At 41.3% G+C, this 18,906-nt stretch overlaps 1 protein-coding gene across 2 annotated transcripts in view; it reads left to right on the top strand.

The window, feature by feature from the left end:
* Positions 1-2,152: 2,152 nt before the first annotated feature.
* LOC121692637 (centrosome and spindle pole-associated protein 1-like) overlaps positions 2,153-18,906 on the top strand; it is a 29,095-nt gene continuing 12,341 nt past the window's right edge. Inside the window, exons 1-7 of one of the 2 annotated variants that reach the window (XM_042071392.1) lie at positions 2,153-2,241; positions 6,025-6,126; positions 9,801-9,873; positions 10,714-10,817; positions 15,154-15,207; positions 16,807-16,997; positions 17,578-17,635. In XM_042071392.1, the coding sequence (XP_041927326.1) occupies positions 6,025-6,126; positions 9,801-9,873; positions 10,714-10,817; positions 15,154-15,207; positions 16,807-16,997; positions 17,578-17,635 (582 nt within the window). In that variant the 5' untranslated portion in view covers positions 2,153-2,241. Of the gene's footprint in view, positions 2,242-6,024; positions 6,127-9,800; positions 9,874-10,713; positions 10,818-15,153; positions 15,208-16,806; positions 16,998-17,575; positions 17,636-18,906 lie in introns of both variants that reach the window. The other variant, XM_042071393.1, reaches the window with a different exon arrangement.

The raw sequence follows: 18,906 nt of genomic DNA on the forward strand, positions 1-18,906 counted from the left end.
ATGCTAAATTACTAGCCACAGCCCGACAGGTGTCATAATACCAGCTTCGGCCATGGGAGGCGGTATGCGGGCAACATAACCGCCAGCCAAACTGCAATACATGTTTCTCGGTTGTTACTCTAGGGTAGACCAACTCACTTTCTGGAGGTATACTGCCTCCATCTTTTATGGAATGTGGAGTATGGATTTTTTGGCGGATATTACACATGGCACCTTTAAACAATTTGGAGGAATCTTATGAAAACTGTCTGCCCCTAAGACTGTGCCCATTGCTCAAATTTATTGTGATTTATGCCAAATGTCAGGGTTATGACATTTAAAAAAACATAAAACATACCTTAATGATGATGATGACACCACAATTTATAAAGGAAAGAAGTTTAAAAAGAAAACACAATTAACCAGATGGCTTAGAAGAATAATTGGTAAGGAAGTGCAAGATTATTCGACGGCTGCTGCTTTTCTAATAAATATAATGGGCTACATTAAATATTTAATGGCCACCAGATGGCGGCATGGCACGGCACTGCACTTCAGGCCTTATTTGGATGTTAGCAAGTAGTGAAATGGCGCCATCTGGTGGCCGTGTACCATGATATTATCATTATTATAATAATAATAATAATAATAATAATACAATTATAGTAATAATAGTAAAAATACAAATATTTATTTATAACACTTTTCAAGCATTGAGCACAAAGTGCTTTACAGACAAACACGAAGAGCGTTTTCTATGCACAACAAAAGTGCAACAGAAGTGCTTCGCACACAAGACACAAACAAACAAATTACAAATATTTAAGATGCCGAAGGAGCAGCGCACTCAGCAGCATCCCCCTTGACACCACGACAGACAACAGCTGCGTAAGAGAGCAAACTCCATCCTGTCTGTTCTGCAAACTCCATCCTGTCTGTTCTCATCCTCATGCTCTGCTCAACAATCCTGGGCATTATGAAGGCTGGAATGGTAACAGGTCAACACTGCCTCCTGACCTGGGGCCTGTACTACGAAGGGAGCTTAACCTACCCAGATGTAACCCAGGGTTACTTTGTTAAACCGGTGTTGACAAAACCTGATTATCTTAAGTGGTGTTAATCGGTACTACGACGCTGATGTCGAAGTTGATTTGTTGAGCCGGGGTTAACCTAATTGGAGTTTGTGCGCATTCACATAAAAGGGGCGGGTTGCAGCGCAAGTCACCACTTTCAGTGATGACACGATCACCTTATTTTACGGATTAGGAATGCACAATTATTATGACAAGTTATGAGGAATTAAAACCCACTCTACGACAAAAATCAAATACATCGGCAGTGAACAAAGCAAGGCAAGGAGGTTGGCAACTTATTGCAGATCGGGTAGCCTAAATGCCTAAAAGTAAAGTTTTATTTCCACATGTTCTTCAAATATGTGTTACAGAGGATTAATAGCTTTCGGAATGTCTGAAATGAGTTGAAATAATTAAATTGCCTATTTTGAGTACAGAGAAATGCCTACAGATGCAACACAATTCAGAAGTGGGCATATAGATTACAGTAATAGGATAATTGAATGTTTAATTAGCCCCCATTGACTGATTTAGTGTATGCCTAATCCTGTGAACATTTCAGATGCAACACCATTGCTAAACGCACATGGCAGCAGGTGAAAGTGAAACACAAACACTTTATTCAGAATAGTAGGTTTATAGTTATAGCTTGCATTAATATTTCTTAATTATGAAAACATGTAGGCCTATGCTTATAGCCTTCACTTGGCCTCTGTTTTACAGCTAACAAGAAAAAGGTGTCTTTGACAGTGGTGGAATGTAACGAAGTACAAATACTCTTGATCTTATTACACAATAATGATCAAATGTATTACACAAATTATTATTTACATAAATGAAATTATTACACAAATGATCTTATTATGCTAATTATGCAAATTGCCCAAGGTGCAACTTTTAGCAACCAAGTTGAAATCCATCCACTAGGCCTATAGATGACATTTCTGCAATAAAGCTTTAGGGTACTCAACATTTCTGGGTTCAAGAAAATGCAACAAGACTAGAAGTCAGCGGCGTTAGTTTTGGCACATTATTTTGATGTGTTGAATCGGAGTCAATGGGAGCCGTAAATCTCCGAAAAGCGGTGACCAAAGAATATTTCTTGGGATACCGTGATAGCGGTCGTGAAAGCGGTGTAATCCGAGGGTGACATTGGAATAACGTCTTAACCCAGTTTGGAAGCATAGAGGTATTTTTTTTTAATGATGAACATTGTGGTGCCTGATATGTCATGCAGTAGACAAGTTAGTTTTCTAACTTACCTATTAATGAGATTGTACTATGGGTTGTTGCATGTAGTTTTCGGTATTATGTTATATCAGAATCCTTATTAGCGTTCCATCCGGTGTCATCAGATGACGACTGCTAACCAGCTGAATTACCCAAATAGCCCTATGGACATGTGTCAGTCATTTGTGGTTAACGTTGCAACAAGCGATAACGTTTAATTCTCATGTTCACCTGAACAACTTTCATACCAAAGCTGGAGCGACAGTGGAAAACTGGCGATCTGAAGTAAAGTTAGCGTTAAAAGTAAACTTTATCAGACAACTGGCAATGCTGCGACCCTTCTCACCTATCGCAACTAGCTAGCGATAAGTTAACGGGTAATGTTAACGTAATGGCAAGACAGCCATGCCCGTTAATGTTAAGATCAACACGGCCCGTTGTTCTCTTGCTTTGTGGGTGAACGACAGTTTGACAGTAGCTTTACAATGTTATTATCAACGCACTGGCAGCTCTGTTTCCAACAGAACAATGATGGTGGTTCGCTGGTGGTACCCATGTTAGCTAGTTGTTAGCGTGTTAGCGCACTGTGGTTGCCCTAACAACAGCCCTGACGTGGCCATGGCGTCATCGCGCAGGAGAAAGCGAAATTCTGTCAAATAAGGCTACATTATACTGTCTGACCGATACATGTCAGAGATGCTCTCTCAATTGTTTTGGTGTCTATGCTGATACCCTCTCTCTCTCTCTCTCTCTCTCTCTCTCTCTCTCTCTCTCTCTCTCAATTCAATTCAAATATGCTTTATAGGCACGACAAATGATATGATGCCAAAGTGTTCACAGGAATAATAATAATTACAAAAAAGTAAACAAACAAACATACAAACATTACAAACATTTACACTTCATCAATACACTGTGTGTGTGTGTGTGTGTAGGCTTGGGAATCGTTTCCAGGTATCGGTTAGGAATCGGTTCCAAACAGATTGGTATTTCAATATTAATAGATTTATTTATGGCATAGAAAGCCCTTCGTGCTTTTTCTTTCAACTCACTCACGGCCAAGCTGAAGTTTCCGTTAGAACTGATTTTCAATCCAAGGTAACTATAATTTGTGACATGTTCTATTTTTAGTTTATCAAATGTGAAGTGTTTTTCCTGTGTGTTTGTTTTCCTGACAATTTGTTCTCTTTTCGAATGTTAATACTTTATTTTTTTTGGTATTAATAGCCAGTGCTCAAGTCTGGCAGAATTTTTGCAGTACATCTAGGTTCTGCTGCAGGCCCTCTGCTGTTGGAGATAGCAAAACCAGATCATCTGCAAATAAAATAAATTTGATTTTGGAATCATGAAGGGTGAGGCCAGGTGCTTTTGATTTTTCTAGTTGCTTTGCCAATTCATTGATATAGATGTTGAAGAGAGTTGGTGAGAGTGGACAGCCTTGCCTCACTCCCCGCCCTTGAGTGAAGTAGCTGGTTTGCTTATTTGTGCATTTATTGTTTGAATACATTGTTTTTATTATGCTGTATGTTTTGCCTCCAATACCACTGTCAATTAGTTTCGAGAGTAGACCTTCATGCCAAATTGAATCGAAAGCTTTTTCAAAGTCTACAAAGCAGGCAAATACTTTTGATTTGTTTTGGTTCATATGTTTGTCAATTAGGGTTTGTATTGTGAAGATATGATCTGATATTTAATTTGGTAGGAATCCAATTTGGCTTTTGCTTAGGATAAGGAAGTTCATGATTCTTTTGTTCATGATGCTGCAGAAAACCTTCCCCAGATTACTGCTTACACAGATGCCTCGGTAATTATTTGGGTCTAGTTTGTCTCCACTCTTAAATATGGGCGTTATGAGTCCTTTATTCCAAACGTCAGGGAAATAACCAACACTAAGAATAAAACTGAAGAGTTTTAATATCGCCATTTTGAGTCTGTGATCAACATGTTTTAGCATTTCATTTAGAATTCCATCTGGTCCACTCGCTTTTTTTGGTTTTAGGGTGTGCAGTCTGTCTAGCAGTTCCTTTTCAGTGATAGGGTAATCTAGTTGGTTTTGGTATTTAGACATTGTGTCTTCCATTTTGGTCAGTTTTTCAACTATTTGGATTTGTTCATGGGTCATATCTGTTTTGTTATACAGATTTTCAAAATAATCTTTCCATGTATTGCCATTTTGTATGGCTGGTTCTTCATGGGGCTTTTTGTTTAGCGAGTTCCAGTTGTCCCAGAAGGTATTCATATATAGTCATTCTTCAATTGTTTGTAGTTGTTTGTAGTTTTGAATATGATGTTCTTTTTTCTTTCTAAGTGTTTTTTTGTATTGTTTGAGTTCCTCATAGTATTGAATGCGTAAATCGTCATTGTTTGGCTGTCTATGCTTTTGGTTTGATAATTGTCTTAGTTTTTTCCTCATCATTTTGCAGTCCAAGTCAAACCATTTTTCATCACTTTGTTTGGTATTTCTTCTTTTTTGAGGGGGACGTAGGGCTGATAGCTCTGCCAGGTAGTCAAATATATGGTTAATATTTTCTACTTCTATATTGTGGGGGTAACTACTAAGAGGGAAAGTCTCAATAGTTGGGGAAGCTTTAGGGTGATGGAGAGCTGTTTTCTTTGCTGTTCTTAGTCCATCTGTAACTCTCTCTCGTGCGGAACAGCTTGCTGGGCTGTTTGTGTATGTTAGAGTTTTCTCTTCTTTTAAGGTATGCAGTAACTTGACTGTGAATGCTCTGAAAGTGGATGAGTCTAAGTCTGTTATCATGTAGTCAACTGTTGAGCAACCAAGAGGTGAACTGTATCTTCCGAGAGTCCCCTCTCACCCTACCATTGACAAGATACAGGCCCAGGCTTTGGCAGAGCTCTAAAAGTAGTTTCCAATTTTTGTTTATTTGTGTGTCAGAGATGTTCCATGAGAAGTGAACAACATTTTGTGGGAAGCTCTGCCCAAATATATATGTGTTGCCATGATCGGCTGTATAGTCAGGAAGGGATCCTGTCCTTGCATTCAGATCTCCACAGATCAATACACTTCCCTGGGCCTGGAAGTGGTTGATTTGGTGGTTCATGGTGTCAAATATCTCTTTGTTGTATAGTATATATACTCTTTTGATCCCATGAGGGAAATTTGGTCTCTGCATTTATCCCAATCCGTGAATTAGTGAAACAGACACAGCACACAGTGTACACACAGTGAGGAGAAGCACACACTAATGAGGAGCAGCACACACAGTGAGGAGAAGCACACACTAATCCCGGCGCAGTGAGCTGCCTGCATCAACAGCGGCGCTCGGGGAGCAGTGAGGGGTTAGGTGCCCTGCTCAAGGGCACTTCAGCTGTGCCTACTGGTCGGGGTTCGAACCGGCAACCCTCCGGTTACAGGTCCGAAGTGCTAACCAGTAGGCCACGGCTGCCCCAGTAGTATGGAGATTCAGAGGGTGGTATATACACAGCACAAACAAATATATCTTTAGTTGTTTGGGTGAGTTGTTTGTTGATTTTAAACCAAACGTGTGAGTCCTCTTTTTTATTAGTGAGATGTATTTATCTATTTCTAATTTATGCCATATCACCATGCCCCCTGAATCTCTCCCTCGTGTTATTCCCCTCTCTCTCTCTCTCTCTCTCTCTCTCTCTCTCTCTCTCTCTCTCTCTCTCTCTCTCTCTCTCTCTTTCTTTCTTTCTTTCTTTCTTTCTTTCTTTCTTTCTTTCTTTCTTTGTCCATCTCTCTCTCTCTGTGTGGCAGATGGAGGAAGAACTAGAGAAGTTTCTGATGGAGCAAAAGGAGAGGGTGGCCAAGGACAAAGCCAGTCTGTTGCTGCAGGAACCTCCCTATATGGAGATCAGGGTGTGTGTGTGTACATTTGTGCGTGCATATCTGTGTATATGTGTGTAGTATGTGGTAGTAAATTTGTGTGGTATGCAATATGCTACATTTGTGTGTGTGTGTGTTTAGTACATTTATATGGTATGCAGTGTTTCCCACAGAGTTGGATTCAATCTGTGGCGGTAGCTGACTTGGACAACTTGTGCTCATACAGAAGAGGGGCCGCACCGCAGCGGGTTCGTTACGAGAGGGGGGGGGGGGCAAGAGAGCGGGGGGGTGGGGCAAGAGAGAGCGGGGGGGGGGCAAGAGGGAGAGGGGGGGCAAGAGAGAGCGGGGGGCGGGGGGGCAAGAGAGCGGGGGGGGTGGGGCAAGAGAGCGGGGGGGGGCAAGAGAGCGGGGGGCGGGGCGAGAGAGAGCGGGGGGGGGGGCAAGAGAGCGGGGGGGGGCAAGAGAGCGGGGGGTTTGACCTTTTATTTAATTTAAATAGTACAACATAGAACATTGATGTGTGGCGGCCGGTTTTAATTTTGTGGCGCCCCGCCACAGATTACTCAACATACTGTATGGGAAGCACTGGGTATGTAATGGTAAATGTGTGTGTGTGTGTGTGTGTGTGTGTGTGTGTGTGTGTGTGTAGTATAGTGACTGTGTAGTATAGTGACTGTGTGTGTGTGTGTGTGTGTGTAGTATAGTGACTGTGTTTGTGTGCTGTATCAGTGTGTGTTGTGTGTGTAGTATAGTGACTGTAGTATAGTGATAGTGACACACAGTTCGATAAACCTCAATTTATTTATTTATTTATTTATTTTGGAAGGTATATTATTATTATTATTATTATTATTATTATTACTATACTGTATATCTGTATTATACTGTATCCTGATATAAAAAGAGAATATGGTAAATATGTGTGTGTGTGTGCTAGTAACATGCGTGTGCGCACGGCTTCTAGTGCCTCCTCCCTGGCCTGTGGCTGTGCATCTTTTCTCACACACACATGCAGCTGTTGTGACATAAACAGCGAGACATGGCTGCTAGTTTAAGTGATGCTATGGTAACACATACTAATAGGCTAATATCAAGATGATTTGCTCACTTGCATCTCTCAAGTTTGTGTTGCTAACCTACCTAGGCTGTGGGATTCAGGTAATTTAGGCCTACTATTGGGTTTAACATCATTTAGAGATAGGCTACGCAACCATGGCAACCTTTTACATCTGGAGAGAGCTCCTTACTAACTATCCCACTAGCTCACGTCATGTCTGTCATTGGAGTAATGCTCACTAAAATCATTAATGAACATTGCAAGACACTTAGCTCTTCTATGATCCCAGAAATATTTTCTTCGACTTGTTAGTTTTTTGAACATTTATTTTATTTAATGACATAGAAAACATAATGAATTGCATCCACATATAGTTATGCACTATGCACAACTATTTTTCACTAGCCTAAAACCGAGACTGAAGGCTAATTACTCTCACGTAATTCTTAAAGTGACAGGGACTCAATTACACACCAACAATGTGCACTCATTTAGCACGCCAAATATTTTTAGCTAGTAATTATGCAGATTATAAAATACTATACATTATTAACAAAATATATACACTTACATATACATTATTAACAAAATATATACACTTTATATGATTATTAACACAATATATATGCTTACATATACATTATTAACAAACTAGAAAATGTAATTTCGAGGAAATTACCAGTGCATGAAAATATAAACATACTGCATATTAACATAAAATGCAAAACAAACTTTTATTTGATAACAGTTGGCAGAAGTCATAGTTGATAACAACTGACAGTTGAAATGGCTGAACAGTTAAATAGTTGAGTAGTTTAAATAATTAAATTATATAATAGTGAATTATTGTAGTGAGGACATTTATTTTGAAACAGTTGTGGGGAGAGGAAATAGTTGAACAGGATCTGTAGAGCCAGATTGTATGCTTAAAGCCTGAGACAGAGTATATAGTTTAAAAGTTGAATTTAGATAGTGTAATGGATGTTGATAGACAGAAAGTTGAATAGATGTTGATAGGCAGATTGTTTAATGGGTGGATGAGTGAATGGTTTGAAGAGGATGAATGGATAGAAAGTTGGATGGAATGTGCCTTATATCCTTGTAGAATGGAGAGACACAGAGAGAGTTGGCCTAGTTAAGCAGAAAGCAGTTGATACAGGTGCAATCAGTTTAACTGGCCCTTTGATGGGTCCTAATAGTGAGCAGCTAGAAGTTGATACAGGTGCAAATCAAGTTAATTAGCCCATTATGATGTCATAGTCCCCATACAAAGTCTATGGGGAAAAATAAGCTTGTTTTTTATTAATATCTCAAACAGTATAAAGTTTACAAAAGTGAAAAATACATTCCTCAAGTCACCTTTTCAAGACCTACGTTACAAAGTTTGAACGAAGTTTCTACGTTAAACGGTTGAAGCTGAATTAGACGCAGAAATTTGGTTGGAAGAATAAGAAGAAGAAGAAGAAGACTTCGGATAACAGAACAGGGCATTTTCATGCACTGTAAATATATACACTTATGTACATTATTAGCAAAATCGCAACTACTTTGGGGAGATTTGGACTCTGATGAGGGGCTGAATGACGACACACCTGTAACAAAGCATGATAACTTAAAAAACATAGCTACACAAATGTTATTTTTAATGGCACAAATCAGCACAAACGATTGAGACCATTCTGGGGAGTTTTGGACATTGATGGGGGGCTGGTGACGTCACGGGAGTAACAAATAAAGTGGAATATCTTAAAAAACAAAGTAGCACAAATGTTACTTTTAACGGCACAAATGAGCACAAACGATTGAGACTATTTTGGGGAAATTTGGACAAGTATGTGGGGCTGAGTGACGTCACTGGCCAGAAAATGTAAAGTTTAATTACTTAAAACCCTTAACAGCACAAACAATAATTTTTACGGCACAAACTGGCACAAACCGGCACAAACGAATAGCAGTGTTTTTAAAAAAAATTGAATAACATGGGGGGTCAGCTTCACGCAGGTCATGACATCAAATTACCAACATACAAACACACACACACAAACACACACACACACACATTACATACACACACACACACACACACACACACACACACACACACACACATTACATACAAACACACACACACACATTACATACAAACACACACATACAAACACACACACACACACACACATACAAACACACACACACATTACATACAAACACACACACACACATTACATACAAACACACACACACACACACACACACACTGTAACCGGAGGGTTGCCGGTTCGAACCCCGACCAGTAGGCACGTGAAGTGCCCTTGAGCAAGGCACCTAACCCCTCACTGCTCCCCGAGCGCCGCTGTTGTGGCAGGCAGCTCACTGCGCCGGGATTAGTGTGTCCTTCACCTCAATGTGTGTTTCACTAATTCACGGATTGGGATAAATACAGAGACCAAATTTCCCTCACAGGATCAAAAGAGTATATATACTTATACTATACTCATACTTACTTATATATACTTATACTATATAACCGCTGGACAGGGACTGGTAGAGATGGACACTCCTGTTCTGGTAGAACTTATACTTATGTGTGTGTAGTATAGTAACTGTGTTTGGTATGGAATATGGTACATTTTTGTGTGTGTGTTTTTAGAGGAGAGGTGTGAAATTTGATGAGCTGAAAGAAAACATTACCCTGCCATCACAGAAGACAACACACAACAAAGGTAGGTACGGTGTGTGTGTATGTTCTGTGTGTGTGTGTGTGTGTTTATATGTTCTCTTTCTCTCTCCCTCTGTATGTGTGTGTGTTTATATTCTGTGTGTGTGTGTGTGTGTTTATATGCTGTGTCTGTGTGTGTATGTGTGTGTGTGTGTGTGTGTGTGTGTTTGTTATTATGCTCTGTGTGTGTTTATATGCTGCGTGCGTGTGTGTTTATATGCTGTGTGTGTGTGTACTGGCTCGGAGTATGTACATTCAGGGGGAGACCAACGCAGTGTTGAAATAATAATAAATTAATTTATTAAAGAAAGTTAAACATAACTAATATTTCAGAATAACGATAAGGATGAGGTGCAAGTCAGTGTAGTGTTAGTTAAGCAAAAGTGAAGTGTAAGTCAGTACAGAGAAGAAGGTAACGCAACAAAATGAATGCCAAGCCGGGAGGAGGAGAACCGCCTGGAGTGCAGACTGAGCCGATCTTAAATATCACACCTGGGCACACCTGGGCACACAGGGGAAACGAGCACCCAGGCACGTCAGTGCCAATGGGCGGAGTTAGGACACAGCGGCCTGGGCCGTAACAGTGTGTGTGTGTGTGTGTTTATATGCTGTGTCTGTGTGTTTATATGCTGTGTGTCTGTGTGTTTATATGCTGTGTGTGTGTGTGTGTGTGTGTGTGTGTGTGTTTATATGCTGTGTGTGTGTGTTTATATGCTGTGTGTGTGTGTGTGTGTGTTTATATGCTGTGTGTGTGTGTGTGTGTGTTTATATGCTGTGTGTGTGTGTGTGTGTGTGTTTATATGCTGTGTGTGTGTGTGTGTTTATATGCTGTGTGTGTGTGTAGAGGAGTGTGTACGCTTGAGTTTACCTCTAGGAGAGGAGTATGAAAGAAAAAAACAGCAACTCCAACAGGAGCTGAGGCAGGACTACAGGAAGTACATGGTACAGGTAACACACACACACACACCATTACACTCACTCACACACCATTACTCACACACAAACACGCCATTACACACACACACACACACACACACTCACTCACTCACACACCATTACACACACACACACTCACACACACACACACCAGCGTTTCCGCTTGGAAAAAAATGTGACTGGCAGAGGTTTGGTTTTCCGGATATTTTGATGATATGCGGGTAAAATATCCTATTATGGCTTCTTAATTAGATCAGATCACATGTTGGTTTGAGAACTGTGAGAAGGTGTGAAACCCGCACCAAACTCCTCTCAAACAGAAAGTGGCCCCTAAAATGGTGAAATTTTAAGCCTGATTGCAACAATCCTGCATTAGAATCTTGTTTCAATCCAGATAACCTAAATCTACTGATGGCTTATTTTATATGACTGAATTTGTCCATATTCCCTCAAAACTCACTAGAAAACTAGCCTGACGAGCCAGACCCACATTAAAATGTAGGGTCTGGGCACTCACCGTTTGCAGTGCTCAATCCAAGCGGCGGGATAATCGGTTGTCTTTCAAATTCCCTCTGCACGCAATAGGACAGCGCTGAATCCCATGCGTTTTCCCACCAGCGGAGCTAGTTGGCTAGTTCAAACTTTTGCCATCTTAAAACAAGCTTAACCCATGTACTCCTAATGTGCCTGCTAAAAACGCCTATAGAATCCTATGGCATTCTAGACTAAACAACCTTATTTCTTGAGGGTTTTCTGAAAAAATACTAAGAGTTGTCAACGTCTACCAAAACCTTAATATCTAAGCCTCTGTACACCTAGGAACATGAAATAAAAAGCATGCTGCGCTACGCAGCAACCAGCAGGAGATTCAATGTTGCGCTATGCAGCAACAGGCGGGAGATAGAATGTTGCGTTGTGCAGCATCCAGCACGAATGAGTTAACTCGTGTCACACTGTTGGCCAACAGCAACATCCATCTTCTTTGTTTTCAAGTAGCAGGGAATTCAAGCCAAACCGTTGCAACTCTGCCATCAATCATTATGTTAACCCTCTAGGCGCCACGGTCGAGTTTACTCGACAAGATGCGGTACTGAATAAAATGGCCGATTTAGTCAAATAGGGAGTCATATTTCGTTCGACCTCCACTCCACTAGATGGCAGACATGTCATACGTCATCCCCGAGTCGAAAAAACGGCATGCTTTAAACAAAACTTTCTAGCTACAGCGCATTGAATCAGTGCGTGAAATACCGGAGCTAGTGTGCGTGTGAGCCACTTTGTCAGAGCGATATTGTCAACGTCAGCGAGTATTTGCATTAGATTATCGTCTAATGGCATCAAAAAAGTTTACCTGAAATGAAGTGTTGGGTCTTCTATCCGCGGACCCTGATTCTGAAGGGGAATATCTGCCTTCAGAAAATGACGGTGATTCGTTTAGTGAGGCTTCAGATGCGTCCCTGCCTTGCAATGATGCAGCTGGACAAAGTGAGAGTTTACTCCATAGTTTAGCTTACACCAAGCACAAACGTTGAATCGTTTGCCCAATGTCACTGGTGGGAATAATGTTTCACGGGTTCGGAGTGTTCATCGGGAAGTTAGCAGGGTGTTAGTGGTGTGGCGAACGAGGCTGGAGGTAGCCTAATGTCCAAAGCGCTAGCTTCTGTCTTCTGAACATGTGCCTCTCCGCAATCGCGGCGACAGTAACGTGGTGGAGCCTTTGTCTAATGCCACTGGGTATGTTAGACGAGGTCGAAGTGCTCATAGGACAGTTAGGGGGGAACGTAGAGGCAGTGTGGGGAGTCGCAATGAGAATGACAGTAGGCCTAGTCCGAACTGCGCAAATTCTCTCCACTCGGCGCGAGCGCGAGGCAGATCTGGCCATGCTGCTCGCAACAGGAGCAGAGGTGGTGACACGGGGCAGGAGAGCCATTAGGCCATGCATAGTCTATCACAAGATGATGGGAATGCCGGCCCTGTATGGATAAGATATGGATATGGATAGTCATTATCTCTACAGCAAAAGGCCTGCTACATAAAAAAAAAAAAAATTGTCAGCCATTTATTAGTAATGATTTACACTGTTGATTATCTATTTCCCTGACCATTTAGGACATGTGTTCTTTTTTGTGTGTTCATGTCCTTGTGATGTGTGTGTCTTTGTCACCTAAGAAAAAAACAACAAAAAAACATCAACAAAAACAACAAAAAGAAAACAAATACTATCATTGTCTCTTGTCTTGTCTCGTCATCTCACTCCTGATCTGTGCCTTGCCGTGGCAAATGAGCTTTTGAACTAAACAGGTCTTGTCTACTTGTGTTTGTGTGTCATCTGAATAATATATATGTGCCCCATACATGGAATCAGAGTGCCTACTGTATGTAGTAAATGGAAAATCTCTACAGCAAAAGGCGCCTACCGCTACATGCATTTGGTTTGTTTCTGCCATTTATTAGTAATGATTTATACAGTTTGTTTACTACTTACTATTTACCTGAGCATTCAGTATTGTGCAATATAGCATACAGAAGGTGAGGGACATTTTGGGGGAAAAGAAGTGGTGCATTTTATCATTCAAACATGCGACTTTTCATGAAAATTCTATAATCCAAGATGGCCGCCACCATATGACGTCATAATATGCACATTAGATATAACATTTAATCTCTACATAAACTTTGGGTCATCCTTAATATTTCTCTAATTTACAGAAAGTCTCTATCTCTTATCACTTTTAAGATATAGCCTTTTGAAATGAAGATGTCAAAATCGAACGTTTCGAAAAAAAAACTATACAGAAGTTTAATTTTTCGAGCTCACAAGCCAAAAAAAAATTTCTCTGGGGGAACATACCCCCTATAATTGCTTTTTGACACTGTATAATTTAAGTACAGACTACACAGACTGTATAGTGGTTACACAGAGAAAGAAATTCACATATTAAGACCCACATCATCCAAAACGCCAGATACATCTCCGATTTGCCTCCCACCTCGTGTCATGTAATGTAGAGAACAAAACCCTACTCATACACACACTCATAACACTACACACTCATAACACTACAAACTCACACTTACAACTAGTCTTGCTGATCCTAGCACTTACCAACCTTAGAACTGACACTCAACTGTTTAAAATTGGCACTCATTGATGCACTTATATTATTCTTACTGATTATCTCATTTGATGAGCCTTACAGGTTATATCTCATTTGATGAGCAGGTTATATCTCATTTGATGAGCCTTACAGGTTATGTGGCAATCTCATTTGATGAGCCTTACAGGTTATGTGGAAATCTCATTTGATGAGCCTTACAGGTTATATCTCATTTGATGAGCCTTACAGGTTATATCACATCTGATGAGCCTTATGTGGCAATCTCCTCTAATTGGCATAATTCAGAAGAGCAACTGACAGTCAGCTGTGCACATTCTTTATCAAAGCCTACTGTCTAGAGTGAGTTAATTTGCCAGCAATATGTTAGCCTACGTAGTTTCCTCAACTTTCAAAAGGCGAGTGCTAAATTCAGAGCCCCACTCTGACTTGGCAAGAAGAGACTTCTGAGTTCTACAGCAGGGAACCATGGGTAGAGGCAGCAAGCCCACAAGAAGCTACCGCACACACCCCGCACAAGCCCACAAGAAGCTACCGCACACACCCCGCACAAGCCCAAAAGAAGCTACCGCACACACCCCGCACAAGCCCACAAGAAGCTACCTCACACACCCCGCACAAGCCCACAAGAAGCTACCGCACAAAAAACAACACCCCAAAAACCTGCAACTTTGAATATTTTAAAGCGACTTCGCAAAAAATAAGCCTAAAGTCGCTTCAAATTTGCGGACTTGGCAGACTGCTTGGAATGACAAACACACAGACACATAGAGTGAATTGAATTTCCCCTTCGGGATCAATAAAGTATCTATCTATCTATCTATCTATCTATCTTGAGACACGTTGTACTCATTGAGAGCCAAAATAAACGTTTCCCACATATCTGAAATATTTCCCACATATCTGATACATTTCCCACATATCTGACACGTTTCCCACATATCTGAAATATTTCCCACATATCTCCCACATATCTGACACATTTACCACATATCTGACACATTTCCCACATATTTCCCACATATCTGACACATTTTCCACATATCTGACACATTTCCCACAAGTTTCCCACATATCTGAAATATTTCCCACATATCTTCCCCATATCTGATACATTTCCCACATATCTGATACATTTCCCACATATCTGAAATATTTCCCATATATTTCCCACATATCTGATACATTTCCCACATATCTGATACATTTCCCACATGTTGTCTCCTCTGCAGAAACAGTGTGCTGAGGACTCAGGAGTATCCTCTGGTCTCAAACTACCTCCTAAGGTGTGTGTGTGTGTGTGTGTGTGTGTGTGTGTAAACTACCTCCTAAGGTGTGTGTGTGTGTGTTTAAACTACCTCCTAAGGTGTGTGTGTGTGTGTGTGTGTAAACTACCTCCTAAGGTGTGTGTGTGTGTGTTTAAACTACCTCCTAAGGTGTGTGTGTAAACTTCCTCCTAAGGTGTGTGTGTGTGTGTGTGTGTGTGTAAACTACCTCCTAAGGTGTGTGTGTGTGTGTGTGTGTGTTTAAACTACCTCCTAAGGTGTGTGTGTAAACTACCTCCTAAGGTGTGTGTGTGTGTGTGTGTGTGTGTGTGTAAACTACCTCCTAAGGTGTGTGTGTGTGTAGACTACCTCCTAAGGTGTGTGTGTGTAAACTACCTCATAAGGTGTGTGTGTGTGTGTTTAAACTACCTCCTAAGGTGTGTGTGTAAACTACCTCCTAAGGTGTGTGTGTGTGTGTGTGTGTGTGTGTGTGTGTGTGTGTGTGTGTGTAAACTACCTCCTAAGGCAGGGGTGGGCAAACTTTTTGACCACACTGGGTATTGACCACATTGGGTATTGACCACATTGGGTATTTTTTTTTTAAATATGAATTGGTTAAAAATACTGCTAATTTGATGTTGTTTAACAAATGTATAAATTGTGCACTGTCGCTTTAAGAATAATTCACGTTTATTTCTCAATGATCTTCTGCCTGCTCCGCTATGGCTAGTGCTGTACCTACGGCTGGGCCCTCTCACAATTTATAAATGGTCAGTAGTGGAAACTACTGTTGCCTTCATGATTTCCTTTTAAAAGTTTCTTATAAGGAGATGTCAATTATCAACAATGACAAGCCAGCTGGAACCTGCGGCTCTCTCCCTCTTGTGAGCGCGCAGACGCGTTCCCAATTAAATAGAGTAGCATAACGTTCACGTTAGATCTGCTGCAAAGGACATAACTAAGAGTAGGCCTATCATTTCTATGTAACATGATGTTTTGACATTGACATTGTACACGTTCTCTAAAAAGAGTGAAAAGCAGTTTGCAGTAAAGCTAACCAACGTCGTCTCTATCGCAGGAAAAAAATAGCGAGCAGCCTGATGACCAAATGAAATGCTCGGCCGGACCCGGCCCGCAGTTTGCCCACCCCTGTCCTAAGGTGTGTGTGTGTGTGTGTGTGTGTGTGTGTGTGTGTGTGTGTGTGTGTGTAAACTACCTCCTAAGGTGTGTGTGAACTACCTCCTAAGGTGTGTGTGTGTGTGTGAACTACCTCCTAAGGGGTGTGTGTTTAAACTACCTCCTAAGGGGTGTGTGTTTAAACTACCTCCTAAGGTGTGTGTGTGTGTGTAAACTACCTCCTAAGGTGTGTGTGTGTGTGTGTGTGTGTGTGTAAACTACCTCTTAAGGTGGGCGTGTGTGTGTGTAAACTACCTCTTAAGGTGGGCGTGTGTGTATGTAAACTACCTCCTAGAATGTGTGTGTGTGTAAACTACCTCCTAAGGTGTGTGTGTGTGTGTGTGTGTAAACTTCCTATTAGGATGTGTGTGTGTGTGTGTGTCTGTGTGTGAGCTTTGTGTATGTGTGTGTGGATGTGTGTATATATTTCTATTTCTCCTCTAGATGAAGGATGCTGCCACTTTGACTACTACACGCCACACAGAGCTGGGCCCAGAAGGCTGTGTGTGTGTGTGTGAGGGTGTGTGTGTGCGTGCCCCTCAGTCCCATACACACAACACAGGAGTGAGGTCAGGGGGACTCAGTAGTGAGGCGGAGCTTCAGATCAAACCCAGCAGACGCCACCTGCAGCAGAGGTGTGTGTGTGTGTGTGTGTGTGTGTGTCTTTCTGTGTGTGTGTGTGTGTGTGTCTTTCTGTGTGTGTGTGTGTGTGTTTGTGTTTGTGTGTGTGTGTTTCTATGTATGTTTGTGTGTGTGTGTGTGTGTGTGTGTGTGTGTGTTTTTCTATGTGTGTGTGTGTTTTTCTATGTGTGTGTGTGAATACGTGTTATGCCCTGGTGGAATGTGTCTGATACAGTATGTTCTGAATGACTGGAAAAGGCACTTTCAATACTTAGAACATTAGAACGAAAACACACTTTCAATATATAGAACATTAGAACAAAAACACACTTTCAATATATAGAACATTAGAACAAAAACACACTTTGAACATTTGGAACATTAGAACAAAAAACACTTGGAATGTTTAGAACAGCCATTACAGTATTATATGTCATATGTTACATTTTACATGCATTTATTTAGCAGACATACTACATCTGCGTGTGTGTGTGTGTGTGTGTGTGTGTGTGTGTTGTGTATATATGCATGTATGTGTGTGTGTGTGTATGTGTTGTGTATATATGCATGTGTGTGTGTGTGTGTTTTCTGCAGGGAGAGAGCACTGGATGTCAGAGCGTCAGGCGAACACACTTGTTCTACCTGCAAACAGGTACATCACACACTTGTTCCACTCATGACAGCACCTCTGAGGAGCACTTCCTGGAGGAGAGCTAATGCTAGCACAGGAAGGGCAGCTAATGCTAGCACAGGAAGGGCAGCTAATGCTATCACTGGAAGGGCAGCTAATGCTAGCACAGGAAGGGCAGCTAATGGCAGCTAATGCTAGCACTGGAAGGGCAGCTAATGCTAGCACAGGAATGGCAGCTAATGCTAGCACAAGGAAGCACTGCAAAAACTGCTATTGATCTAGGGCTGGGCGATAAAATGATAGTGATATATATCGCGATAGACATGTCATCGATATCAATAAAAAATACGTTCTATAGAACATAGGATGATAAAAAAATACGTTCTATAGAACATAGGATGATAAAAAATATGTTCTATACAACATAGGATGATAAAAAATATGTTCTATACAACATAGGATGATAAAAAATATGTTCTATAGATAAAATAGAGGAGGGATAGAGAAGGAGGAAGAGGGTAAACTAAGTGCCATTGTGTCCCCACATTATGTGCCATTATGTGGGGGTTTCCAAGGGCGGTTCAGCTAACTAAGTGCCATTATGTGGGGGTTTCCAAGGGTGGTTCAGCTAACTAAGTGCCATTATGTGGGGGTTTCCAAGGGCGGTTCAGCTAACTAAGTGCCATTATGTCCCCACATTATGTGCCATTATGTGGGGGTTTCCAAGGGCGGTTCAGCTAACTAAGTGCCATTATGTGGGGGTTTCCAAGGGCGGTTCAGCTAACTAAGTGCCATTATGTGGGGGTTTCCAAGGGCGGTTCAGCTAACTAAGTGCCATTATGTGGGGGTTTCCAAGGGCGGTTCAGCTAACTAAGTGCCATTATGTGGGGGTTTCCAAGGGCGGTTCAGCTAACTAAGTGCCATTATGTGGGGGTTTCAGCATCCTGATGACTCGCGGGTAGAAGAGCTTGTAACAGGCAAAGCATAACAGGCAAAGCATACAGCATAGAAATTCGCGAGTCGCTACCGAGAAAACCAGCAATGCAACTTTAAGAACAGCAAGAGAATCGTGAAACATTTCCTTGTCAGTAGATATAGCTCTCTGGAGATAGTTTTTGCCTGTTGTTAATCCTTCACCTCCACAACAAAAGCATTTCCATTGGGTACAGGGGGGATAAGTCATGAGAAGTTTGCTATTTACAACAGCAGAGCAACATATAAATACATTGCGACGCTAGAGGGAGCTCTACAGTCGCCAAAAATACCTAAACCTGCATAGTGTACCTTTAAGA

This window comes from Alosa sapidissima, chromosome 19 (genome assembly GCF_018492685.1).
Source record: "Alosa sapidissima isolate fAloSap1 chromosome 19, fAloSap1.pri, whole genome shotgun sequence".
NCBI lineage: Eukaryota > Metazoa > Chordata > Actinopteri > Clupeiformes > Clupeidae > Alosa > Alosa sapidissima.